At 41.7% G+C, this 27,490-nt stretch overlaps 1 protein-coding gene across 2 annotated transcripts in view; it reads right to left on the bottom strand.

Annotated features, from left to right (window-relative positions):
- dmtf1 (cyclin D binding myb-like transcription factor 1) overlaps positions 1–27,490 on the bottom strand; it is a 100,316-nt gene that overhangs the window by 47,897 nt on the left and 24,929 nt on the right. For both annotated transcript variants that reach the window (XM_059987396.1, XM_059987397.1), the window contains exons 2-5: positions 21,675–21,790; positions 15,591–15,722; positions 10,581–10,687; positions 6,082–6,199 (exon numbers count right to left, since the gene is read on the bottom strand). In XM_059987396.1, coding sequence (XP_059843379.1) covers positions 6,082–6,199; positions 10,581–10,687; positions 15,591–15,722; positions 21,675–21,783 — 466 coding nt within the window. In that variant the 5' untranslated portion in view covers positions 21,784–21,790. The remainder of the gene's footprint in view (positions 1–6,081; positions 6,200–10,580; positions 10,688–15,590; positions 15,723–21,674; positions 21,791–27,490) is intronic.

Raw genomic sequence — 27,490 nt, 5'->3', positions numbered from 1 at the left:
CTAATCATTGTTTTATAGTATGTGACATATTCAGTCTTTTGAATTTCTGGTCATAGGAACACAGATTAGCACACCTACAATTTTTAGAAATAATTTTGGGGAAACTTGTTGGTAAAATGGTTAGAGATACTAGGTAGCTCCCGAGACCCCAGGGGCTGTCTATACAGACTTCTGACCGTGGTTTTCAACAGGGAGCTCCAGTCTCTGCCACAATATGCTGGTAGGTACTTTGGCAGCTGTGATTTACCCCTTGGTGATGGTTAACCTTTGAACATTTGCTGGGTACGAACTGAAATGGACCCACAAAGCTCTCAATTTTTCTTTTGTCTATGTGCTAATATCTAAGAGCATCTTAAATGTCCCTAATGTATCTGCCTCTACCAACACCCTTGGCAGCACCCACCACTCTCAGCGTATAGAAAATATCTCCCTTACACTTTCCTTCAACATATAGCACAGAACAGTACAGTACAGGCCCTTCGGCCCACATGCACTGAGAATCCCACCAGCTTTCTCCTGGAATGCTCCCTCCTAGAGGGAGGATTGCTCCAGGAAGATCAAGAGTTGAGGTCAAGGCAAAGGCAGTCTGCTCATTGCCCAACACAAATTCCATACCTTTCCATTCTCAGTCAACACAATATCCCTTGAGATTTCTGTATCTGGACCCCTAAAGCTTTTCCTTACATTCAAAGTTAGAAGAAACATACCAAAGCATGTATATGTCACCATATATGACCTTTAGATTTGTTTTCTTGCAGGCATTCTAAGGAATATAAAGAAATACACTAGAATTTATTAACTATAATGAACAAAGACTGAAAAACAAACAATGTGTAAAAGAAGACAAATCGCACAAATACTAAGCATATAACACCGAATTGTAGAGTTCTCCAAAGAGTCTATGAGTTGTAGAATCAGTTCAGTATTGATGCGAGTGAAGTTATCCATGCCCGTTCAGGAGTCTGATGGTTGAGGGGTAATAACTATTCCTGAACCTGGTGGTGTGGGATCTAAAAGTTCTTTCAATCCATTCAACCTTACCTAATTCTACTCTTACCAATGAGTAAGTGCTATGACTGTATCCCACTTCAGAGAGATGGGTTTTCACTATCATCCATTTTGCACTAAAACTGATTAAAACTATTTCTTATATAATTATACCCCCACCACTTCTCCACCTGTTTATTTTTAGATACAGCACAGTATCAAGCCCTCCTTGTCCAACAAGTCCATGCAATCCAATTACACCCATGTGACCAATTAGCCATTTAGCCCATTGAATCTGCTCTGTCATTCCCTCCTGGCTGATTGATTTATTATCCCTCTCAACCTCATTCCCCTGCTTTCTCCCTGTAACCTTTGACACACTGACTAATCAAGAATCTATCAACCTCCCTTTTAAATAAATCCAATGACGGCCTCTAGAGCCATCTGTGCCAATAAATTCCACAGATACATCATCTTCTAGCTAATGAAATTCCTCCATCTTCGTTCTAAAGCAGGGGTTCCCAACCTGAGGTCCACAGACTCCTTCGTTAAAGCTAGGGGTTCACGGCATAAAAAAGGTTGGGAACCCCTGTTCTAAAGAGACACTGTTCTATTCTGTGCCCACTAGTCCATGACTCTCCTGATATTGTGAACATCTGCGCTATCTAGGCCTTCCAATATTCAGTAGCTTTCAACGAGATCCCCTCTCATTCTCCTAAACTTCAGCAAGTACAGGCCCAGACCCATCAAACACTCTTCAGACATGAACCCTTCCTTTCCTGGAATCATTCTTGTAAACCTCTTCTGGACCCTATTGTAACACATCAATTTGCTCTGTGTTATCCTCATCAATGTAGTGTTGTAATGAATTGAGCTATATGGATGGTATGCAGGACAAGATTTTCTCTTTATTACATGTGACAATAACAAATCATTTTACCCATTTCCAAGTTCGGAAAATGTTTAAATGGAGTAAGGGGAAATATGAAGCTATCAGGCAGGAACTTGGAAGTATAAATTGGGACCAGATGTTCTCAGGGAAATGTACAGCAGAAATGTGGCAAATGTTCAGTGGATATTTGCATGGCAGTCTGCATAGGTACGTTCCAATGAGACAGGGAAAGGATGGTAGGGTACAGGAACCATGGTGTATAAAGACTGTTGAAAATTTAGTCAAAAGGAAAAGAAAAACATGCGAAAGGTTCAAAAAAATTAGGTAATGATAGAAATCTAGAAAATTATAAGGCTAGAAAGAAGGAGCTTAAGATTGAAATTAGGAGAGCCATAAGGGGACATGAGAAGGCCTTGTTGAGCAGGATTAAGGAAAACCCCAAGGCATTCTACAAGTATGTGAAGAGCAAGAGGATAAAACGTGAGAGGATAGGACCAATATCAAATGTGACATTGGAAAAGTGTGTATGGAACCAGATGAGGTAGCAAAGGTACTCTATGAATACTTCGCTTCAGTATTCACAGCAAAAATTGGTGATTGTAGGGATGACTTACAGCGGACTGAAAAGCTTGAGCATATAGACATTAAGAAAAGATGAGCTGCAGCTTTTGGAAAGCATCAACTTGGATAAGTCACTGGGAACAGACGAAATATACCCCAGGCTACTGTGGGAGGCGAGGGAGGAGATTGCTGAGCCTCTAGTGATGATCTTTGCACCATCAATGGGGATGGGAGAGGTTCTGGAGGATTGGAGAGTTGCGGATGTTGTTCTCTTATTCAAGAAAGGGAGTAGAGATAGCCCAGGAAATTATGCACTAGTGAGTCTTACTTCAGTGGTTGGTGGGTTAATGGGGAAGATCCTGAGAGGCAGGAATTATGAACATTTGGAGAGGCATAATGTGATTAGGAATAGTCAGCATGACTTTATCAAAGGCAGGTTGTGCCTTACAAGCCTGTTAGAATTTTTTGAGGATGTGACTCAACACATTGATGAGGTAGAGCATTAGATGTAGTGTATATGGATTTCAGCAAGGCATTTGATAAGGTACCCCATGCAAGGCTTATTGAGAAAGTTAGGAGGCATGGGATCAAAGGGAACCTTGCTTTGTGGATCCAGAATTGGCTTGCTCACAGAAGGCAAAGAGTGGTTGTAGACAGGTCATATTCTGTATGGAGGTCAGTGATCAGTGGTGTGCCTCAGGGATCTATTCTGGGATCCCTTCTCTTTGTGATTTTTATAAATGACCTGGATGAGGAAGAGGAGGGATGGATTAGTAAATTTGCTGATGACACAAAGGTTGGGGGGAGGGGGGTGTGGATGGCTGTCAGAGGTTATAGCGGGACATCGATAGGATGCAAACTTGGGCTGAGAAGTGGCAGGTGGAGTTCAACCCAGATAAGTGTGAGGTGGTTCATTTTGGTTGGTCAAATATGATGGCAGAATATAGTATTAATGGTAAGACGGCAGTGTGGAAGATCAGAGGGATTTTGGGGTTCGAGTCCATAGGGCACTCAAAGCTGCTGCGCAGGTTGACTCTGCAGTTAAGAAGGCATACGGTGTACTGGCCTTCATCAACTGTGGGATTGAGTTTAAGAGCTGAGAGGTAATTTTACAGCTATATAGGACCCTGGTCAGACCCCACTTGGAGTACTGTGCTCAGTTCTGGTCACCTCATTACAGGAAGGACGTTGAAACTATAGAAAGGGTGCAGAGGAGATTTACAAGGATGTTGCCTGGATAGGGGAGCATGCCTTATGAGAATAGGTTGAGTGAACTTGGCCTTTTCTCCTTGGAGCAACAGAGGATGAGAGGTGACCTGATAGAGGTGTATAAGATGATGAGAGGCATTGATAGTGTGAATAGTCAGAGGCTTTTTCCCAGGGCTGAAATGGCTAACACTGTGCTCTCTTTGCTTTTAAGGTGCTTGGAAGTAGGTACAGAGGAAATGTGAGGAGATGCCAGGGGTAAGTTGTTTTTTTTTTAAATATAAACGCAGAGGGTGGTGAGCACATGGAATTGGCTGCCAGTGACAGTGGTAGAGGCGGATACAATAGGGTCCTTTAAGAGACTCTTGGATAGGTACATAGAGCTTAAAAAAACAGAAGACTATGGGTAACCCTAGGTAATTTTTAAAGTACATTTGCGGCATAGCGTTGTGGGCTAAAGGGCCTATATTGAGCTGTAGGTTTTCTATGTTTCTATCTACCTCGGCCAGGCCAACATTCCTGGCGAGGACCTAATTATACAGATATATTTCTGATGGCATCAACAACATCAAACTCCCTATACACACTCTTCCAAGGTACTGACAGCAAGGCAGAAGCTTCAAGGATGTTCTTAACAGTCACCCTGAAAGAGTGCAACATCCCTCCTGACTCAGTGAAGCCCCCGGGTCACTCAAAATAGAGACGCCTTTGGGTTGGCTTTGACAACCTCAAAGCCAACCTCAAAAAGGCAGCATTCATCATTAAAGACCCCGCCAGCCAGGACATGCCTTGTTCTCATTGCTACCATAAGGGAAGAGGTACAGGGGCCTGAAGACACACACTCAACGATTCAAGAACAGCTTCTTCCCCTCTGCCATCCGATTTCTGAATGGACATTGAACCCATGAACACCACCTCACTACTTTAAAAAAAAATCACACACACTTACTGTAATTCACATTTTTTTTCTTATAATTCAGTATTGAATTGTACTGCTATCGCAAAGACAACAAATTTCATGCCATATGCCGGTGATATTAAACCTGATTTCAGATTCCATTCGTAAACAGTACACAGGGGTCTGGAACAGACAGCAGAAAGAATGCACCAATTACCAACCCACCATCCACTCAGCCTGACAGGTACCTTCTCCCTCCCTCACGGCAAAATTCACAGGTCCTTTCTTGGCTCCTTCTGAGAATCCACAGAACAGGAATGGAAGCTCATCGCCTTGCATCCCAAGGTGTTGGGTTTAAACCAAAAGATTACCACTGTCAATTTGGCACAGAATGCCTCAAGATAGAACACAATAACGCTTTGAAGCTTTTCCAATTAACTTCATTTCACACTGTGATGTCATAATTACTGTTTCTGATTTTTCAGCGAATCTTATAAAATGAGAAAAAAAATTGGAAATGTCACAATTCTGTACTTTACTTACAGCTATGATTATTTAAGGAGAATCCGAGGGGTGAATTTCTTCACTCAGAGGGTGGTGCGAGTGTGAAATGAGCTGCCAGTGGGAGTGGAGGATGTAGTTTTAATCGTAACATCCAAGAGAGGTTTGGAGAGGTGCAAGGATTGGAGGGGTATGGAGGGCTGTAATTGATCAGACTAGGCAGAAGACCAGACTGACATGAACTAGATGACCTAAAGAGCCCATTTGTGCTGTTGTACTCAGTGACTAGTGACACATTGATAAGTAACTGGTCTTGTATTAAAAAAAGATGCCCAAAGCATGGTAATATTGTGATGCAATAAAGTGGTTAACAAGACATAACCTCTGTGTAAAGTGCATAATCCTGTTTAAGCAACTTGAGGAAGGAATTACAATATAATTATACTCACACCACAAGATGCTTGAACAGGATAAAGCACTTTGAACAGAAGTTATGCCTTGATAACCACTTTTTCACTTCATAATAATATTCATCATCATTACGTGCCATGTCATGTGACGTGGGTGATCATGGTCTTTCAAAGACCATGGTTGTTCTTGGCAGATTTTTCTACAGGAGTGGTTTGCCTTTGCCTTCTTCTGGGCAGTGTCGTTACAAGACAGGTTACAATACTCTTCAGAGATTGCCGGCCTGGTTTCAGTGGTTATACAACCATGACTTGTGATGTACACCGACTGCTCATACGACCATCCACCACTTGCTCCCGTGGCTTCACGCAACCCTGATGTGGGGGGGAGGGAGGGGTGGTGCGGAATGTGGGGCTAAGCAGATGTCACACCTTGCCCAAGGGTGACCTGCAGGCTAGCAGAGGGAAGGAGCACCTTACACCTCCTTTGGTAGAGTCATCTCCACCACGTCACTTACATAATAACTTTATCCACTTTAATTGTTATGTGTGCAAAAGTGAAATTTGCTTTGTCCAAGGACAACCAACGTAGAGATATACAGTTTCCTGGAGATTCACAGTGTCCCTACCTTTGTTCTGCAGGGTGTCCTTATCTTCCTTTGTTGTAAACCATGCTTGACTGACAGGATCGAGATCTTCATTGTTCTGGGGAGAAATTCCCTCAATTTGATCTTCATTGTGCAAGATCTGTGAATAAATTAGAAATGAAGAGCCTTCCAGAATACTTAGCAGTTAATGAAAATACTATAAAGAACAGTCTCAGAGTGGCACTGCAGCGTGGCTGTTTACACACTCCATTGTAATCCCGCGACCTGTGTTCAATCTCAACACAGTCTGTAAGGAATTAGTATGTTCTCCCTGTGACACGTGGGTTTTCTCTGGGTACTCCGGTCTCCTTCCAAAGACGTACAGGTTAATAGCTAATCATACGCACAAAAGATTCTGCAGATGCTGGAAATCCAGAGCAAGACACACAAAATGTTGGAGGAACTCAGCAGGTCAGGCAGCATCTATGGAGGGGAATAAAGAGTCCATATTTTGGGGCAAAACCCTTTAACAGGATTGGAAAGGAAGGGCTAAAGATGCTAGAAGAAAATGGCTGTGTGAGGACAAGCAGGAAAGTGATATTTAAGCTTTTTCAGGCTGGGCATCTCTCAAAGAGACTTTGCAATGGATATAATTGCTCACATGGGTGTCATTGGGTGGCAGGGGATCATTGGATCGAAAGGGACTGTTACCATTCTGTATCTCTAAATAATCCAGTAATTGTGTTTACTAACGTATGTAATAGAAGATTAAGTTCAACAGGCATGAGGTAACATTGTAGTTCTATAAAACTCTGGTTAGATGCCACTGGATGCCTCATTAGAGCAAGGATGCTGAGGAGATTTAAAAATAGAGGGCTGTGGGTAAGTCTAGGTAGTTCTAAGGTAAGGACATGTTCTGCACAGCTTTGTGGGCCGAAGGGCCTGTATTGTGCTGTAGGTTTTCTATGGTTCTATGTATTTACCAGGATGCTTCCTGGACTAGAGAGCATGTCTTATGTGGAAAAGAAAGGCTGAATGAGCTAGGACTTTCCACTTTGAAGCGGAGGAGGATGAACTGCCAGCACCCTTTCCCCAGGACAGGGATGGGCAGTATGAGAGGTAGGTTTTTGTTTTACACAGAGAGTGGTAGATGTGTGGAATGCACTGCCCGTGGTGGTGCTAGACAGATACATTAGGGACACTAAAGAGACTCTCAGATAGGCACATGGATGAAAGAAGAATGCTCACCCTGCAGTGACGTGCTACCGCTGTGCATTCCTCTACACTCTGCACTCACTCATTACAGTTACTCCCTCAGCCCTGAGTCAGATGGTTCTGGGTTCAGCTCCTGCAGAGGCAGGAGCCTTGAAGCAACTGGGAGGGGGGTGAAGTAAAGAGCTGGAAAGTTGAATGGTGGAAGAGGTAAAGGGCTGGAGGAGAAGGAATCTGATGGGAGAGGGTAGAAGACCATGGAAGAAAGGGAAGGAGGAGGCGCACCAGAGGGAGGTGATGGGCAGGTAAGGAGATGAGGTGAGAGAAGGAAACAGAAATGGGAAATGGACAATTACCAGAAGTTCGAGAAATCAATGTTGATGCCATCAGGTAGGAGGCTACCCAGATGGAAGACAGAGTTGCTCTTCCAACCTGAGTGTGGCCTCATCACGGCAGTAGAGAAGGTCATGGACTAATACGTCGGAATGGCCTTCTCTACTGCCACGTCAGTCCATGGCCTCCTCTACTGTCTCAATGAGGCCACACTGAGGTTTTTATGTTTGTTGTACTGTTCTGGTGTTCCTCTTCCTTCCCTGTCTTCCATGGTCTTCTACCCTCTCCCGGTTTCACCATCACCTACCACCTTGAACTTCTTATCTTTTCTTCCAGTCCTGAAGAAGGGTCTCAGCTTGAAACATCAACTGTTTACTCTTCCACAGATGCAGCCTGGCCTGCTGAGTTCCTTCAGCATTTTTTGTGTGTTGCTTTGGATTTCCAGCATCTGGAAGATTTTCTTGTGTTGCTAATCTAAATGATAGACATCTAACCTGCCAGCTTGCACTCCTTGCCCTCCCCCACCTGGTTTTCTTCCCTCTTCTTTTCCAGTCCTGAAGAAGGGAAGAAGGCCTGAAATGTCGGCTGTTTATTCCCCTCCACAGATGCTGCCTGAGCACTGTCGCAGGAAAGCAGCACCCATATTAAGGACCCCCACCACCCAAAACATGCTCTCTTCTTGCTGCTGCCATTCAGGAATTAAGTACAGGAGCCTCTGGACTCACACCACCAGTTATTACCCCTCAACCATCAAGCTCCTGAACCAGAGTGGATAACTTCACCAACCCAACACTGAACTGTTTTCACAACCTAATGGTCTTGATAATTTTGCTTATTTATTGTTATTAATATTAATTATATTTTATTTTTGTATTTGCACAGTTTGTTGTCCTTTACATGTTGGTTGTTAGCCCATCCTGTTAGGTGTGGTCTTTCATTGATTCAATTTTGTTTCTTGGACTTAATATGCCCACAAGAAAAAAAAACAAGAAAAATGAAAGCAAGCTAGCAAACAATATCAAAGTGGATAGTAAAACCTCTTTCAAGTATATAAAAAATAAAAGAGATGAGAGTGGATTTAGGACCACTAGAAAATGAGGCCAGTGAAATAACAACAGGGGACAAGGAAATGACAGATGAACCAATTGAATATTTTGCATCAGTCTTCGTTGTGAAGCCACTAGCAGTGTGCCAGATGTTGAAGGGTGTGAGTGCAGTTATTATTACAAGGGAGAAAGTGCTTAAAAAGCTGAAAGACTTAAAGGTACATAAGTCACCAAGACCAGATGAACTACACCCTGGGGTTCTGAAAGAGGTAGCGGTAGATATCGTGGAGGCATTAGTAATGATTTTTCAAAAATCATTGGGCTCTGGCATGGTGCCAGAGGACTGGAAAATTGCAAATGTCACTCCACTTTTTAAGAAAAGAGGAAGGCAACAGAAAGTAAATTATTGACCAGTTAGCTTGACTGGTTGGGAAGATGTTGGAGTTAATAGTTAAGGAAGAGGTTATGGAGTACTTGGTGACACAGGACAAGATAGGACAAAGTCAGTATGGTTTCTTTAATGGAAAATCCTGCCTGATGAACCTCTTTGAGGAAATTACAAATAGGATCGATAAAGAGGATGCAGTGGATGTTGTATATCTGGACTTTCAGAAGGCCTTTGACAAGGTACCACACATGAGGCTGCTTACCAAGTTAACAGCACATGGTATTACAGGAAAGTTACTAACGTGGTTAGAGCATTAGCTGATTGGTAGGAGGCAGTGAGTAGGAATAAAAATATCCTTGTCTTATGGAAATGTTTGATGATGAACTTCAATAGAAAATAAATTACAAAAAAAAATTATCCTTTTCTGGTTGGCTGCCAGTGACTAGTGGTGTTCCGCAGGGGTCTGTGTTTGGGACTGCTTCTTTTTATGCTATATATCCATGATTTAGATGATGGAATAGATGGCTTTGTTGCCAAGTTTGCAGATGATACAAAAATTGGTGGAGGGGTAGGCAGTGTTGAGGAAATATGTATTCTACAGAAGAACAAGAAAGTGGGCAAGAAAGTGGCAAATGAAATTCAATGCTGGAAAATGCATGGTCATGAACTTTGGTAGTAGAAATAAATGTTCAGACTATTTTCTAAACGGGGAGAAAATCCAAAAATCAGAAATGTAAAGGCACTTTGGAGTCCTTGTGCAAAACACCCTAAAGCTTAGCTTGCAGGTTGAGTTGGTGGTGAGGAAGGTAAATGCCATGTTAGCATTCATTTCAAGAGGTCTACAGTACAGGCCACGACAGAGTAGATGTGGAAAGGGTATTTCCCATGGTGGGGGAGTCAAGGATAAGAGGGCACAGCCTCAGGATAAATTCACCACTCAATGGCTAAAGAAGTTAATCTCTGTGCATTTAAAACAGAGATGCGGAGAAATTTCTTTAGCCAGAGAGTGGTGAATTTATGGAATTTGTTTCCACAGGCAGCAGTGGGGGCCAGGTCGTTGGGTGTATTTAAGGCAGAAATTGATAGGTTCTTGATTGGACACAGCATCAAAGGTTACAGGGAGAAGGCTGGAAAATGGGGTTGAGGAGGGGGCAAAGGATAAGCCTTTAAAGAATGTCAGTGTGGATTCGATGGGCCAAATGGCCCATTTCTGCTCCTATGTCTTATGGTCTAAAATGAATTTCAGGGTTGTATATGATGTCGCACATGTACTTTGACCTGCTAAATCCCTCCAACATTTTGTGTGTATTACTCAAGATTTCCAGCACCTGCAGAATCTTGTGTTGATGAAATATTACACTAATCCTTATTGCAAGAAGACTTAAATACAAGAGTAAATATACTTGCATTCCCTACCCAATTAAATGATACTGCAACGATACCACACGTTTAATGTTGAACATGTGAAACCAAACACCTCAGTGTAACTCCAGCCTTTCCTGCCGGCTTATAGCAGCAGAAACTTCTGAGAACACAGTGAAATACTTTAAAGAATGTCTGACCTGTATCTGAGTAATAGTTTCTGTGTCTTCAATTTCTGTTGCATGAGACAGCTCCGACGCTGCCTCTCCTGTCATGGTTACCTCAAAACTTTGATCGTTGTCTGAAACTGCCAATGATAAAAATTACATAGAATATTCCAATGAAAACCCTATAGGAATTTTAAAAAATCATGGATAAAAAACCAGAATGGTGTAATTGATCCCCGCTGCTCTGTTGAGAATGCTTCAGCTGAAAGGCCTGTGGAAATACCCTAGTGTAATTACCATTGCAGTCAAAGGCTAGTAAGAAAATCTTATAAACAGGAATAAGAGGTATAGTCCAAAGAATAATAATTATTTAAGTAAATAGGCAGTATACAACCCTGAAATTTGTCTTCCTGCCAATAGCTACGAAACAAAGAAACACCATGGAACCTGTTCAAACAAAACATCAAACACTGAACACACAAAAAAAAGAACAAATTGCAAAAAACAAGTGTAAGAACACACAGAATATAAACCATCAAACCGCAGTCCAGGCATTTTCAGTTTAGTTCAGTTCAATTTAGTGCTATGTTGTTTGTTGACACAGTCCGCAGAGCCAGTCTGCCCTGATTGAAATCGCATAAAATCGCAATTAAAAAAGGCGCAACCAGAGACACTCGAAAACTTCTACAAATATACCATGGAGAGCATTCTGACGCTTGTATCACTGTCCTGTAGCTACTGCACAAGATTGAAACAAGTTGTAGAAACTTGCAGAATTGGTCAGCTCGTTCGTAGGTTCCAACCTCCCTAGTATCTAAGACATCTTCAAGGAGTGGTGTTTAGGAAGGCAGCATCCATCATTAAGGATCCCCACCACCCAGGACAGGCCCTCTTCACACTGTTACCATCTGGAAGGAGGTACAAAAGCCTGAAGGCACATACTCAGCGATTCAGGAACAGCTTCTTCTCTTCTGCCATCCTATTTAAATGGACATTGAACCAATATTTACTACCTCACTATTTTTTTTTATTTCTGTTATTTTGCACTATTTATTTTAACTTGACTACTATAAATAAATATATTTCACGACATATGCTTGTGATATTAAATCTGATTCTGAAACAACATAAACTACGAGTTCAGTCCTGTCTATAGATTGGGTAAATGCAAACAGGCTTTTTCCACTCAGGCTGGATGAGACAACTTGAGGTCATGTGTTAATGGTGAAAGGTGAAATGTTTAAGGGGAAATGAGGGGTGAATTTCTTCATTCAAGAGAGTGGTGAGAGTGTGGAATGAGTGGCCAGCGGAAGTGGTGCATATGGGTTCAATTTCGACACTTAAGGGAAGTTTGGATACCTGCATGGATGGGAGAAATTTGGAGGGCTGTGGTCCAGGTGTAGGTCGATGGGACTAGGCCAAGTAATAGTTCATTACAGACTAGATGGGCTGAAGGACCTGTTTCAGAATCAGGTTTAATATCACTAACGTGTGCTGTGAAATTTGTTAATTTTGTTTCTGTACTGTAGTGCTCTATGATTGTAGGAATATTGTCACAGAGCACTACAGACTATATGTAAAATATAGGGAAGGAGAGATGATTTCAATGTAAAGCAGGTGTTCAGACTGAACTAAAGTAACTGGAAGATTCTGTCATCATCGGGATTCAAGAGCAGTCATTATCCTTCAACCGGGCTCCTGAACCAGCGTGGATAACTTCACTCACCACACCTCAGAACTGATTCCACACCTACAGACTCACTTTCATGGACTCTACAACTCATATTCTCCACATTATTTATTTATTATTTTGTGTTTCTTTTGTATTTGTACAGAGTTGTTTGTCATTCTTAGTGTGTAGTTTATTCATTGATTTGATTGGGTTTTTTTTGTTCTACTGTGAAAGCTTGCAAGAAAACGAATCTCAGGGTTGTACAACGTTTGTTTATCGTGACATATATATACTTCGATAAATTTACTTTGAACTTTGAAATTAGTCATATTTGTGCTCATTTATTACTGACCATGCTGCAAATGCATTGCCTCAGAAATTGTTTAAATAACTTTTCTTAGAACTATTCAGTGTAAATAGAGGCATTCTCACCTACTGTGCCTGCTTATTTATCCTGTGTAATTTTTCAGCACAGTTCAAGTTTATTTACCTTGCTGTCTGGAAATATAAAGCTTGTTTGTAAATGGAACAGTTTGTTTACAGAAGTCACTAACTGATAATTAATCTTCACTACAATGAGTTTCAGCATAATTAAGAGGTTTGAAAGAAATGTTATTGAAAATAAACCAGTGGATTTGCAGTTTGGCAAACACTAAACATAAATGAGCCTTGCCCACCTTTGAGGACACTTCAAGTGTGACGCCACTAGAACGTGACATCCAAAATTAAAGAGTCTCATCACCCAGGATGTGCCCTCTTCTCATTCCTACCATCAGGGAGGAGGAACAGGAGCCTGAAGACACACACTCAATGATTCTAAAGACACACACTCAACAGCTTCTTCCCCTCTGCCATCAGATTTCTGAATGGTTGATGAACCCATGAACACCAACATCTTTTACACTATTTATTTTATAACTTATAGTAAGCTACACATTGCTGTGTACTGTTGCCACAAAACAACAAATTTTCCAACATTTGTCAGGGATAATAAACCTGATTCTGAGAAGGTTATTCTATATGAATTAATTCCCAGTTGCAACAATTTAGTCCTGTTATTTTACAAGCTCCGGAGATGAACTAATTCAACATGCTGGAGGAACTGAGCAGGTCAGGTAGCATTTATGGAAAGGAATAAACAGTCCGCACTTCGGGTCATGACCTTTTGTCAGGACTGCATGATGACTCTTCCCATAGATGCTGCCTGACCTGCTGAGTTCCTCCAGCATCGTATGTGTGTGTGTTGGCTTGGATTTCTGGTATCTGTAGAATTTTGTGCTAATGAGTCAGATTAACATTTTGGTCTCCAACTCCTAGTCCACTGGTGGCTGTCGGCCTGGAGATGGCTTGTCCTCGGGTTAGAGGACTGTGTGTGCGCGCCACTGGGTGGGAGGGAGAAAGGGGGTCTGTTTTGCTCTGGTTGCTTGTGCTGTTCTGTTGCACATTGTGGCTGTGCCATGTTGGCAACGGAATGTGTGGCGACACTTAAGCCCCATTGAGCTCATCTACACAGGGCGTTGTCGCAGGAAAGCAACATTCATCACCACCAACCCTCAGCACCCAGACCATGCTCTTTTTTCACTGATACGATCAGGAAGAGGCATAGGAGCCTCAAGACCCACACCACCAGGCCCAGGAACGGTAATAACCATTCAATCATCAGGATCTTAAACCAGTGGAGATAACTTCACACAGCTTCACTTATCCTATTATTGAAATAATCCCACAACCAATGGACTTACTTTCAAGGACTCCTCATCTGATGTTCTCGATACTTAATGCTTACAGTTTATTATTATTTCAGTTTGCTGTCTTTTGCACACTGGTTGAACACCAAGTTGGTGTGGTCTTTCACTGATTCTTTTATGGTTATTACTCTATTATGGATTTATTGAGTATGCCTGCAAGAAAGTGAATCTCAGGGTTGCTAATGGTGATTATATATACACTTTGATAGTAAATTTACTTTTAACTTTTGACACTGATGGCTATCCCCAGCACATCTTTAGGTTGTGTTGGTCATTCATGCAAATGATGCACTTCACTGTATAGACAATAGGTGCAGAAGTAGACCATTCGGCCCTTCGAGCCTGCACCTCCATTCTGAGATCATGGCTGATTATCTACTATCAATACCTGGTTCCTGCCTTGTCTCCATATCCCTTGATTCCCCTATCCGTAAAATACCTATCTAGCTCCTTCTTGAAAGCATCCAGAGAATTGGCCTCCACTGCCTTCCGAGGCAGTGCATTCCAGACCCCCACAACTCTCTGGGAGAAGAAGTTTTTCCTTAACTCTGTCCTAAATGACCTACCCCTTATTCTCAAACCATGCCCTCTGGTACTGGACTCTCCCAGCATCTGGAACATATTTCCTGCCTCTATCTCGTCCAATCCCTTAATAATTTTATATGTTTCAATCAGATCCCCTCTCAATCTCCTTAATTCCAGTGTGTACAAGCCCAGTCTCTCTAACCCCTCTGCGTAAGACAGTCCAGACATCCCAGGAATTAACCTCGTGAATCTATGCTGCACTTCCTCTACAGCCAGGATGTCCTTCCTTAACCCTGGAGACCAAAACTGTACACAATACTCCAGGTGTGGTCTCACCAGGGCTCTGTACAAATGCAAGAGGATTTCCTTGCTCTTGTACTCAATTCCCTTTGTAATACAGGCCAACATTCCATTAGCCTTCTTCACTGCCTGCTGCACTTGTTCATTCACCTTCAGTGTCTGATGAACAAGGACTCCTAGATCTCTTTGTATTTCTCCCTTACCTAACTCTACACCGTTCAGATAATAATCTGCCTTCCTGTTCTTACTCCCAAAGTGGATAACCTCACACTTATTCACATTAAACGTCATCTGCCAAGTATCTGCCCACTCACCCAGCCTATCCAAGTCACCTTGAATTCTCTAACATCCTCATCACATGTCACACTGCCACCCAGCTTAGTATCATCAGCAAACTTGCTAATGTTATTCTCAATGCCTTCATCTAAATCATTGATGTAAATCGTAAACAGCTGTGGTCCCAATACCGAGTCCTGTGGCACCCCACTAGTCACCACCTGCCATTCCGAGAAACACCCATTCACCATTACCCTTTGCTTTCTATCTGCCAACCAGCTTTCTATCCATGTCAATATCTTCCCCGCAATGCCACGAGCTCTGATTTTACCCACCAATCTCCTATGTGGGACCTTATCAAATGCCTTCTAAAAATTGAGGTACACTATCTGAAAATCGAGGTACACTACATCCACTGGATCTGTATGTTTCAATGTACGTGTGATAAATAAATAAGTTAATCTGATAGTTATATAGAACTAAATGATAGAACATAACTAAACCAGGGGATGAATTTCTTACTTGGGAGAGTAACAACCGACTGTACTGTCGCAAATGGGCCTGCGATACCCGTGGATTCAAGACTTGCATCATCTTCAGCTGACAAACAGAGCCTTTTGTGCAGAGGTTCTTGATTATCCTCAGAGTCTAAATCTGTATTTGATGCACAAAACAGTGGATGAAAAGAAAGATTATTTTGTAGTACATTTCAGATAAGTCTTGTGAAAAATAATTAAATCGCCATGGTGGAGCAAACTCGATGGGCTGAATGGCCTAATTCTGTGTTTTGCAGTCTTAACATGTATAATACAGAAAAGAAGAATTAGAATACAATACTACCATACGAAAATATTCTGTCTGGACATGTCACCACTTGATATAGCAATTGCTCTACATGTGACCACAAGAGACTGCTGAGAATTGTGGACAGAGCTCAGCACAGTACAGGAACCAGCCACTCCTCTACAGACTCTGCCTATACTTCTCGCTGTCTCAGTAAAGCAGCCAGAATCATCACAAGGGGGAAAGGTGGAACAGTTAAGGGAAAGCTGAGGAAAAACTTCTTCATTTAGAGGATGGTGCAAGTGTGGAAAGAGCTGCCAGTGGAAGTGGTGGATGCAGGTCTGATTGCAACACAAGAGAAGATTTGGTAAGAACATGGAATGGAGGGGTATGGTCCAGGAGCTGATCAATAGGCCTAGGCAGAGTAACTGTTCAGCAGGGACTCGATGGACCAAAGGGCCTGTTTGTGCATTGCAGTGTTCTCTGACATAGAACAGAACAACACTGGATAGGTCATTTGACCCACAATACTGTGCCTATCTTGATGCTAAGTTTTACTTAACATCTTCTTCCTGTGTATCATCCCTCCATTCCCCTTGTGTTTCTGTGTCCACCTAAAAGTCTCAAATTCCACCAAACTGTCTGATTCCATCAACACCCCCAATTCCAGATGCCTAACGCTTGGCATAAAAAAAAACTTGTTCCTCACATCAGCTTTAAACATTCCCCTTCTAACCTTAAAAACACCCTCAAGTGTTTAAAATTTCAATGCTGGGGGATGGATTCTGACCATCTACGTTAATACTTCTGATCATTTAAAAAAAACCTCCATCAGATCTCCTCTCAGTCTCCAAATTTCAAGGGAGAACAACCTAACTTTGTCCACCCTCTCCTTATAGATCATACCATCTAATCCAGGTAGCATCCTGGTGAATCACTTCTGCACCCTCTCCAAAGCCTTCACATCTTTTCTGTTAATGACCGGATAGCTTTTGCAGTATGACTTGGATTGGGGCCTGAACACTGAAGGGTAGCTGACAACTTGGGAGCTGGGAAAAGTGGAGATGTGCAGAGTTTAATTTGTAATGACCAGAGGGCAACGGACCTCTCTATGAGGACCACAACCTTGTCGTTGTTTGGAAGCTCCTGTGCCTCAATGATCCAGAGAGCTGTGTTGGCTGGAGAAAGGGCTTTATGCTTTGGCTCTTGGTAGGATCCCCATGCCAAACAGGTCAAAGGGTAGAGGACAGACTAAAAGTGGTCCACCAGTCCTCCAGGTTTGGTGGTTCAGCTCAGAACTAACAACGTCAAACAAAACTGTTACGGAAACAGCAATAAAGAATCTTCCTGCATTTGTGTCAACAGTGTTCCTGAGCTTGCATGGCCAGCAGTACTGAAAATCTAGAGGAAGCTACTGGCATGATGAAGGAAGCCCTGAACAGCACTGGACAGACAGAGGTGGAGGACCTTCACCTCTGTCCTAAACGCCAGCAGTGTAACAGGCAGGAAGTAACTAAGTTGGCGCAACAAGGAGGGTTGATCAAAGTTCAGGAAATCGGGATGTGTTAGCAATTTGTCGAGGTAAGATGAGAGAGTAATCAGTGGGAGTGGTGAACAGCTTAAACAGTAACTTCACAGTTGTATGGGATATCACGAAAGAAATAACGGGTGCTTTTCAGAAATCCTGGAGGACATAAAGACTGGGAAAAACAGACAAGCAATGGCAACCCAAATAGGAGGCAATGCTGCATTTGGAATAGCGCATTCAGAAAACAGGCTATCCAGGACAATAGAATTAATTCAGGATCTCCCAGTGAAGATCACACTCCGGACAAAACAAGAACAAGTCTGAGATTAGCATTCTAAATAAGGGCAACTGCAAGAACACAAAATAGGAGGGAGCTGAAGTGAAATGTCAAATTAAACTGAGGAATCAGTCATTGTAGATGTACCTTGTCTTTTTAACTGTTTGTTGGTCTCTGGTCCATCTCTGGTTAGACCACATTTGTAGCATTGTGCTCAGTTCGGATGGCCTACTTTAGAGATCTGTGGAAGTTTTAGAGAGTGCAGAGGAGATTTACCAGGAAGCTGCCTGGATTATTTTTTTATTTCAATACAGCACTGAAAGGCCCTTCCGGCACTTTCAGCCGTGCTGCCAAGCAATCCCCCAATTTAATCCTAGTCTAATCACGGGACAAAAGACAATGACCAATTAACCTATCAGCCAGGCATGGTGCAAGAGGCAGATGCATTAAGGACATTAAGAAACTCTTAGGTAGGAACATAGATAAATTAAAATAGAGGGCTACGTGGGAGGGAAGGGTTTAGATTGATCTTGGAGTAGGTTAAAAAGTTATCATTAAAAAAAAAACACACACATCCTTCCAGTCATCTCCGAACCTTCATGGATAAGGATTTTCCTCAAAGAGAATAAAGAAAAATAAATAAATAAAAATAAATGAAATCATGTGAAAATATTGAATAAAAGGTCGCCAGACTTGTTCAAAATTAAAGGATGTATCAAATGTCCGGCTTCTAATTTTCTCCAAGCTTAGACATGACATAATGGAGGACAGCCAATAGAAAACAGTAGGTTGGTTAGATTCTTTCCAATGTAGCAAAATAGCTCTCCTAGCCAGTAAAGTTGAAAAAGCTATTACATGTTGGGCGGAAGCAGACACTTTGCTTGCTTCCTCTGAAATAATCCCAAAAATTGCTGTAAGTGGATTAGGTTGAACATCCATATCTATAACTTTAGATAATATTCCAAACACATCCCTCCAAAAATTATTTAAACTTACACATGACCAAAACATATGAGTTAGAGTAGCCATTTCTGCGTTACATCTGTCACAAATAGGGCATATATTCGGAAAAATATGCGCCAATTTATCTTTGGACATATGGGCCCTATGTACTATCTTAAACGGAATTAAGATATAGCGTGTGCAGATAGATGATTTTTTTCTCTCTCTTTTTTTCTAATTTTATCCTCAATTGGACTGCCCAATCTTTCTTTTTCTTTTCCTTTCCTTTTTTCTCTTTCTTTTTTTGTTTTTTGTTTCAGTTTAGTTTGTTTTTTTTTCCTTATCAATAAAATTTCCAGTCTTTTTTTTTAATGATTGTTATGAGGAGTTGTAGTTTTTTTTGACCATTGTATATATAACAGCATAATATTTTACTTATTTGATTTTGATATTATATACTTTCTGTTTTTACTGTTGATGTTCATATCTTTTATATTATCTACTTGTTAATCTTCTCTTCTGATTTGTATATTCTTTATTTGGAAATCAATAAAAAAGATTGAAAAATGAAAAAGTTATCATAATATCATGGTATATACAATAGCCACCTATTAGTGATTCATACACTAGAACACTGAGATCCTCTGAACTTCACTCATTTGCAGTCTCTCTCTATTCTGATGATTTAGATGATGTGTAACATCAATAATAACTAATTACTTATGGCATGGAAGAAGCCCATTTGGCACAGAGTCTATGACACCTTGTAGATCTTTGCTATCAGAAGTAACAAGCCTGGGTCTTCTCCTTGATTCAGATTTAAATCTTAAATCCTACATGAAGAAAGAGACCAGAGCACCATTTCTAAGAAATATTGCAAAGGTACGTTTGTTTCTGTCCCATAATAATGCTGAAAAACTAACTCATGTCTTTATATTGAATCGACCAGATTACTACAATGCACTTTTTACTGGCCTTCACAAGCAAAATATTGACAAACTTCAACTAATTCAGAACGCTGGTGCTAGACTTTTAATGAAAACTTGGATGTTGGAATATATCACTCATATGTTAGCTACTCTGCATTGGCCTTCTGTATCTTTTACAATTGATTTTAAAGTTCTCTTACTGGTTTTTAAAGTTCTTAATGGTCTGGGATCTGAATACATCACAGAATTGCTTTCACTTTGCAACCCTGCTCGAACTCCCAGATCTTCTTTTGCCGATCTCTTAAGGTTAAACAATCTCTCCCAAAAAGTAACTGGCAAGCCAGCTTTTTTGAACTATGCTCCTGAGTTTTCTGATGACTCTGCCATAGTTGGATGCATCAGCAAGGGAGATGAGGCTGAGTACAGGGCTACAGTGGGAAACTTTGTCACATGGTGCGAGCAGAATCATCTGCAGCTTAATGTGGAAAAGACTAAGGAGCTGGTGGTGGACCTGAGGAGGGCTAAGGCACCGGTCACCCCTGTTTCCATCCAAGGGGTCAGTGTGGACATGGTGGAGGATTACAAATACCTGGGGATACGAATTGACAATAAACTGGACTGGTCAAAGAACACTGAGGCTGTCTACAAGAAGGGTCAGAGCTGTCTCTATTTCCTGAGGAGACTGAGGTCCTTTAACATCTGCCGGACGATGTTGAGGATGTTCTATGAGGCTGTGGTGGCCAGTGGTATCATGTTTGCTGTTGTGTGCTGGGGCAGCAGGCTGAGGGTAGCAGACACCAACAGAATCAACAAACTCATTCGTAAGGCCAGTGATGTTGTGGGCGGTGGAACTGGACTCTCTGACGGTGGTGTCTGAAAAGAGGATGCTGTCCAAGTTGCATGCCATTTTGAACAATGACTCCCATCCACTCCATAATGTACTGGTTACGCACAGGAGTACATTCAGCCAGAGACTCATTCCACCGAGATGCAACACTGAGAGTCATAGGAAGTCATTCCTGCCTGTGGCCATCAAACTTTACAACTCCTCCCTCAGAATGTCAGACACTCTGAGCCAATAGGCTGGTCCTGGACTTATTTCCACTTGGCATGATTAACTTATTATTACTTAATTATTTATGGTTTATATTGCTATATTTCTACACTATTCTTGGTTGGTGCGGCTGTAACGAAACCCAATTTCCCTCGGGATCAATAAAGTATGTCTGTCAGTCTGTAAACTGTGGAATTCAATACCTAAAACGATAAAGGACGCAGACTCAGTGACACTTTTAAATGCCAGCTCAAAACTCATTTAATAAACCTTGCTTTTAACTAACATTTTTGTCTCTTATTTTCATGTTTATTTTTATTTTATTTTCACAGATATACTTTTATCCCCATTGTAAAAAACTTTGAACTACATCACCTGTATGAAAAGTGCTCTATAGAAAAAATTGTTATTTTCAGTCTCTGTTGATGCAAACTTCTATAGATGTATGTATCCTGATGGGTTTCATTACAGTCTGGTATGGCAATTTGAATGCACAGGAACATAAGAAACTGCAGAGAGTAGTGGACTCGGCCCAATACATCATATGCACATTCATCCCCACCATCGACAGTACTTATAATAGGCATTGCTTCAAGAAGACAAGGTACAGAAGCATGAAGACCTGCACCACCAGGTTCAAGAACAGCTAATTCCTTTCAACCATTCAGTTCTTGAACCAAGTGGCACATCCCTAATCACTACTGTTTAGCAATACTAGGACCACTTTGATCACTTTGTTTGTTCTGTATTCTCTTTTGTAAACATTTATGTTCAAATAATGCTTTTGTTGTGAATGCTGCTTATCGGATGATGCCTGTGATACTGCTGCAAGTAAGTTTTTCATTGCACCTGTGCACATGTGGACTTCTGTGTATGACGATAAACTTGACATCAGCTTTGAATCCTGGTCATTGACACAGGAAAGGTAAGAGGCAGATGGATAAAAGGGTTAAGAAACAGGCAGGAAATTCAGAAAAAATATTAAATTATATACTGTTCCCATCACTTTGCCAGCGACACACACATTGGGTAATTGAATATTCTTTGAACAACAATACTGAGAAAATTAAAGAATGATCCAGGTTATCTGTACCGTTCTGAGGACAATGTAGAATCAGATTGCCTTCGGTGTCCTGGGCTAGAGTTACTGAGCTGATAGTTTCCAAGGTAACTGTGTTAGATTCACCTTCAATTGTGTTCATACTCAATCTGAAATGAACAGAAATAACATGTATTTATAAGATTGCAAATAATACAAGATTTTAATAAGAGAATAAGTAAACACTGGCAGCTAAAGAAAATTGTTGGCCTGATTAAGCACTGACCATGTAAGAGGCTTTTCTTGGGAAATTCAACTGATACAGAGAACAGTAGCTGCATGGATGCCAGAGGAAGTGATAATGGTTTAAATTTACTTTGCTGTTCAAAGTAAATTTATTATCAAAGTATGCACTGAATGTGATTTTCTTAATTGGTAGGTTCAATTAAATTTGAAAGGCATTTAGGTACATGGAGAGAAACGATTTATACAAGCTAACCTAAGAGAAATGGCTCTAGTTCAAGAAAATAACTTGGCCAGCTTCGGCAAGTTGGGCTGAATGGCTTGCTTCTGTACTACAGAACTCTATGCCACTGCTACTACCACAATAAACAGTAGCTGGGATTCAGGACAAATTTCTCTTTTTTATTTGAGAAAGGCCTTGATTTAATGCCACTGAGCACCTGTGAGAGGATACATCCCTCCGTGGACTCTGTCTACACATCTCACTGCCTTAGTTAAGCAGCCAACATCATGAAACCCCAGCCATCATGGACATTCTCTCTTCTCCCCTCTCCCATTGGGCAGATGATACAAAAGCCTGAAAGCACGTCCCACCAGGCTCGGAGACAGCTTCTACCCCACTATTATAAAAATACTGAAAGGTTCCCTTGTACAATAAGATGGACTCCTGGCCTCACAATCTACCTCGTTATGATCTAGTGCTTTATTGTCTGCCTGCAATGCACTCTCTCTGTAATTGGACCATAAAACATAGGATCAGAATTGGGCCATTCAGCCCATCATTTCTGTTCTGCCATTTGATGATGGCTATTTTATTTGTAAATGGTAATAAGACTATTGAATGGGTCCCTATAAACTCTTGGCCTCAGTCCACCTCATTAACTCTTGTATTTTACTGTCTGCCTGCACTGCACTTCCTCTAACTATAACATTTTATTCTGCATTCTTTTGTTGTTTTCCTTTGTAACTTCATGCACTGTTGCGAAGAAATGATCTGCATGGACGGTGGGCAAAATGGAGTCTTTTCACTGTACCTCAGTACATGTGACAATAATAGATCAAAGTACCATGGGCGTTCGCAGCAGTACTAAATCTCCTCAGCACCAAGAGCTCCTCAAGACTGCGTGCTAGGCCTAACCATGGACTGAAGGGCCTGCACTATGGGGTACTGATCTACAGATGCTTCCCTCCACAACGTGGTTAGGAAGGGAACGCCTGCTGATGATAACAATGATCCATTTCATTTGCAATCCCTCAGATAACCGAGCGGTCCATGTTGCAAGACCAAGATAAAGCTGAGAAGTGACAGGTCACATTAACACTTATCGAATGCTAAGCAACATCCTTCTCTGCAAGAACAGTAGGGCCACGTTGATATTCAATGAGTACCATTAACATCCTGGTGATACCACTGATCAGTAATCTAACCGGATTAACAAAATGAAACAAGGACAGCTGAATCTGCAGGCCCCGTAGCCTGAGGCTTACTTCCAAACACTTCAATCCTTTCCCCTTTATAAAAATTGGGAATAGGATGAAATACTCTCCGCTGGATAAATACAACACACTACAGAAACTTGCACCATTCTTTACTACCTGAAAATTCACAACTGTGTAGCCAGAATCAGCTCTAACACCATCAACAAGTTTGTAGATCATACCACCGAAGTGGGTCATACCTCAAATAATTATGAGTTGGAGCACAGGAAGGAGATAGAGAGCTTGGTGACATGTGTCATGACAAAACCTTTCCCTGAATGTCAACAAAAGAGCAGGCCATTGACTTCAGGACCTGCACATGCTTCTGTTTACATCAACGGTGTTGAGGTTGAGAATTTCAAGTCCCTAAGTGTGAACACACCAATAGTCCATCCTCCTCCAACCACATTGAGATCACAGCCAAGAAATAAGGAACAGAATTAGGCCATTTGACCCATCACGTTTGCTCTGTCATTTCCCTCTTAGCCCCAATCTCCTGCTTTCTCCCTGTATCCCTTCATATCCTGACTAATCAAGAATCCATCAACTGCTTCCTTAAATATACCCAATGGCTTGGCCTTGACAGCCACCTGTGGCAACAAATTCTACAGATTCACCACTCTCTGGCTAAAAGAAAATCCTCCTCACCCCTGTTCTAAGAGGGCATCCCTCTACTTCCGAGGTTGTGTCCTCTGGTTTTAGACTGCTCCCCCCCCCCCACCCACCATACAAAACATCGTCTTCACAACCACTCTTTCGAGGCCTTTCAACATTCAATAGGTTCCAATACGATCCCCCACTCACTCTTCTGAATTTCAGTGACTACAGGCCCAGAGCCAACAAATGCTTCTCATCTGATAAGCCTTTCAATCCTGGAATAATTTTTGTGAACCTCCTTTGAACCCTCTCCAATGTCAACATATCCTATCTTAGATAAGAAGCCCAAAATTGCTCACAATACTCCAAGTGAGGCCTCTAGAACTTTATGAAGCCTCACCATTACATTCTTCCTTTACATGGCATTTCCCTTCCTCACCACAGACTCAACCTGCAAATTAACCTTCAGGGAATCCTGCACAAGAACTCCCAAGTTCCTTTGGACCTCAGATTTTTGAATGCTTTCTCCTTTTAGAAAATAGTCTATGCATTTATTTCTTCTACCAAAGTGCATGACCATACAATTCCCAGTACTGTATTCCACCTGCCACTTCTTTGCCCATTCCCCTAATCTAAGTCCTTTTGCACCCTTAACACTTCCTGTCCCCCCCATCTTCGTATTGTCCACAAACTTGACCACAAAGCCATCAATTCCATCATCCAAGTCATTGACATATAAATGTGAAAAGCAGTCTGAACCCTCTGGAAAGCCACTAGTCACTGGCAGCCAGCCAGGAAAGGCTCCTATTCCCGCTCTTTGCCTCCTGCCAATGCTCTATTCATGCTAGTATCTTTCCTGTAATATCATGGGCTCTTAATTTGTTAAGCACCTTGTCAAAGGTCTTCTAAAAATCCAAATACACAACATCAATCATTTCTCTTTTGTCTATCCTGCTTGTTATTTCTTCAAATAATTCCAACAGCTTTGTCAGGCAGGAGTTTCCCCTTAAGAAAACCTTGCCGACTTTGGCCTATTTAATCTTGTGCCTCCAAATACCCCCAAACCACATCCTTAACAATCGATTCTAACAACTTTCCAACCACTGAGGTCAGACTAACTGGCCTATCATTTCCTTTCTTGCTTCTCTCCCTTCTTGAAGAGTGGAATGACATTTGCAATTTTCCAGTCCTCCAGAACCATGCCAGAATCTATTGATTCTTGAAAGATCATTACTTATACCTCCACAATCTCTTCAGCTACCTTGGTGTTATAGTTTAACAGGTCCAAGTGATTTACCTACCTTCAGACCTTTGTTTCCCAAAAAACTTCTCTCTATTAATAGCAACTTCACACACCGACACTCTTGAACTTTCGGCATACTGCCAGTGTCTTCCACAGTGATGACTGATGCAAAATATTCAGTTCATTTGCCATATCCTTGTCCCCTCCATTACTACCTCTCCAGCATAAGGGGACTGATAGGAAACGTTAAAGTAGTGGTGGTTGCAGATGTGGTGTGGTGGGTTAGTGGGTGGAGATCAGCCTTACTGCTTGGGGAAAGGAACTGTTTTTGAGTCTGGTGGACTCAACAATGACTTATTGTGATAGAATAACTACAGATTCCCACCCTCCCACAAAACTCACCACTCTGGTGTGTAAATACAAAGTTGTTCTTTCACCATCACAAGGCTAAAGTCATCAACACAATACAGCATTGATGATGTAATAACCTTGACAACATGAACTGCAGTAGGTTACTACATCATCAATTAATAACAATATGTAAGACAATAGACATTTTTAAAAATGACATTAAGTGCATGGGTAGGATTGTTTAAAGGGATATGGGCCAAATGAGTCTGGTTTGGTGGTCATCTTCTTTAGCATGCAGTTATAATCATAGAACACTACAGCACCGAAGCACACCCTTCGCCCCATCTCATTCATGCCATTATTCTACCTAGTCCCATTGACTTACACCCCTCCTATCCATGTACTTATCCAAATTTCTCTTAGGTGTTGAAATTGAACTTCACTCACAACTAGGTGACAAGATTCCTTTCATCTTGTTCTCCTTTCATCTTTCATCCTTAACCCATGTCCTCCAGTTCTATTCTTATCCAACCTCAGGGTAAAGAGCCTTCACTTTATCTATACCCCTCATAATCTTGTAGACCTCTATGAAATCTCCTCCTCATTCTCCTACACTCTAGGGAATAAAGTCCTAACCTATTTAACCCTTTCCTCTAACTTGTAAATTTTCTCACAACTCATCCAATTTTATTGATATTTTCCCTGTAAGCTAGATGACCAGAACGGGACACGACACTGCAAATTCGGCCTCACCAACATCGTGTGCAACTGAGTTACTGGGCCAAAGGTCTGCATTCAATGCTGTATTACGGTGACTCCAACTCAAAGGCATTTCAGTTTAAGGATGGACATAAATGTTGGTTCCATCTCCAATAACAGCCTGCAAATTTTCAACCTCTCACTGCTACGCTTGGAAGTTCCCACCTGCGGCAAAACGGCGACAATTATATCAGTGTCCAAGAAGAGTAGTGTGGGCTGTCTTAATGGCTATCATCCAGTAGCTCTTATATCTACAGTGACAAAATGCTTTGAGAGGTTAGTCATGGCTAAAATCAACTCCTGCTTCATCAGCAAGGACCTGGACCCACTGCAATTTGCTTATCACCACAACAGGTCTACAGCAGATGCAATCTCAATGGCCCTAGATCACCTGGACAACACAAACACCTGTATCTGGATGCTGTTTATTGACTATAGTTCAGCTTTTAATACCATCATTCCCACCATTCTGATCAATAAGCTATAGGACCTGGATCTCTGTACCTCCCTCTGCAATTTGATCCTCAATTGCCTAACTGGAAGACCCCAATCTGTGCTGATTAGTAATAGTATCTTCTCCTCGCTGATTATCAATTCTGGTGCACCTCAGGGGTGTGCGCTTAGCCCACAGTTTTTCTTTCTCTATACCCATGACTAGGTATAGCTCAAATACCATCTAAATTTGCTGATCATACAACTATTGTTGGTAGAATCTCGGATGGAGACAAAGGCACATACAGGAGCAAGATATACCAGCTATTTGAGTGGTGTCACAGCACCAACCTTGCAATCAATGTCAGTATGACCAAAGAGCTGATAATGGACTTCAAGAAGGGTAAGACAAGGGAACACGCGAGAGTCCTCATCGAGGGATCAAAACTGGAGAAGGAGCAATTTCAAGTTCCAAGCTGTCAAGATGTCTGAGGATCTAACCTGGACCCAACATATCAATGCGGCTATAAAGAAAGCAAGACAGTGGCTAAACTTCATTAGAAGCTTGGAGATTTGGTTTGTCACTTAAAATAGTCAAAAACTTTCAGAGGTACCGAGGAGGACACTCTGACAGGCTGCATCACCGTATGAGGGTGGGGAGTACTCCACAGGATCAAAAAAAGCTACAAAACGTCAGCTCCATCTTGGGTACTAGGCTCCATAGTATTCAAGGCATCTTCAAGGAGTGGTGCCACAGAAGGCAGCG

The sequence above is a fragment of the Hypanus sabinus genome, chromosome 13, assembly GCF_030144855.1.
Source record: "Hypanus sabinus isolate sHypSab1 chromosome 13, sHypSab1.hap1, whole genome shotgun sequence".
NCBI classification, from domain to species: Eukaryota; Metazoa; Chordata; class Chondrichthyes; order Myliobatiformes; family Dasyatidae; genus Hypanus; species Hypanus sabinus.
Note: the sequence above shows the minus strand (reverse complement) of the source record. Positions and strands in the feature narration are given on the sequence as shown.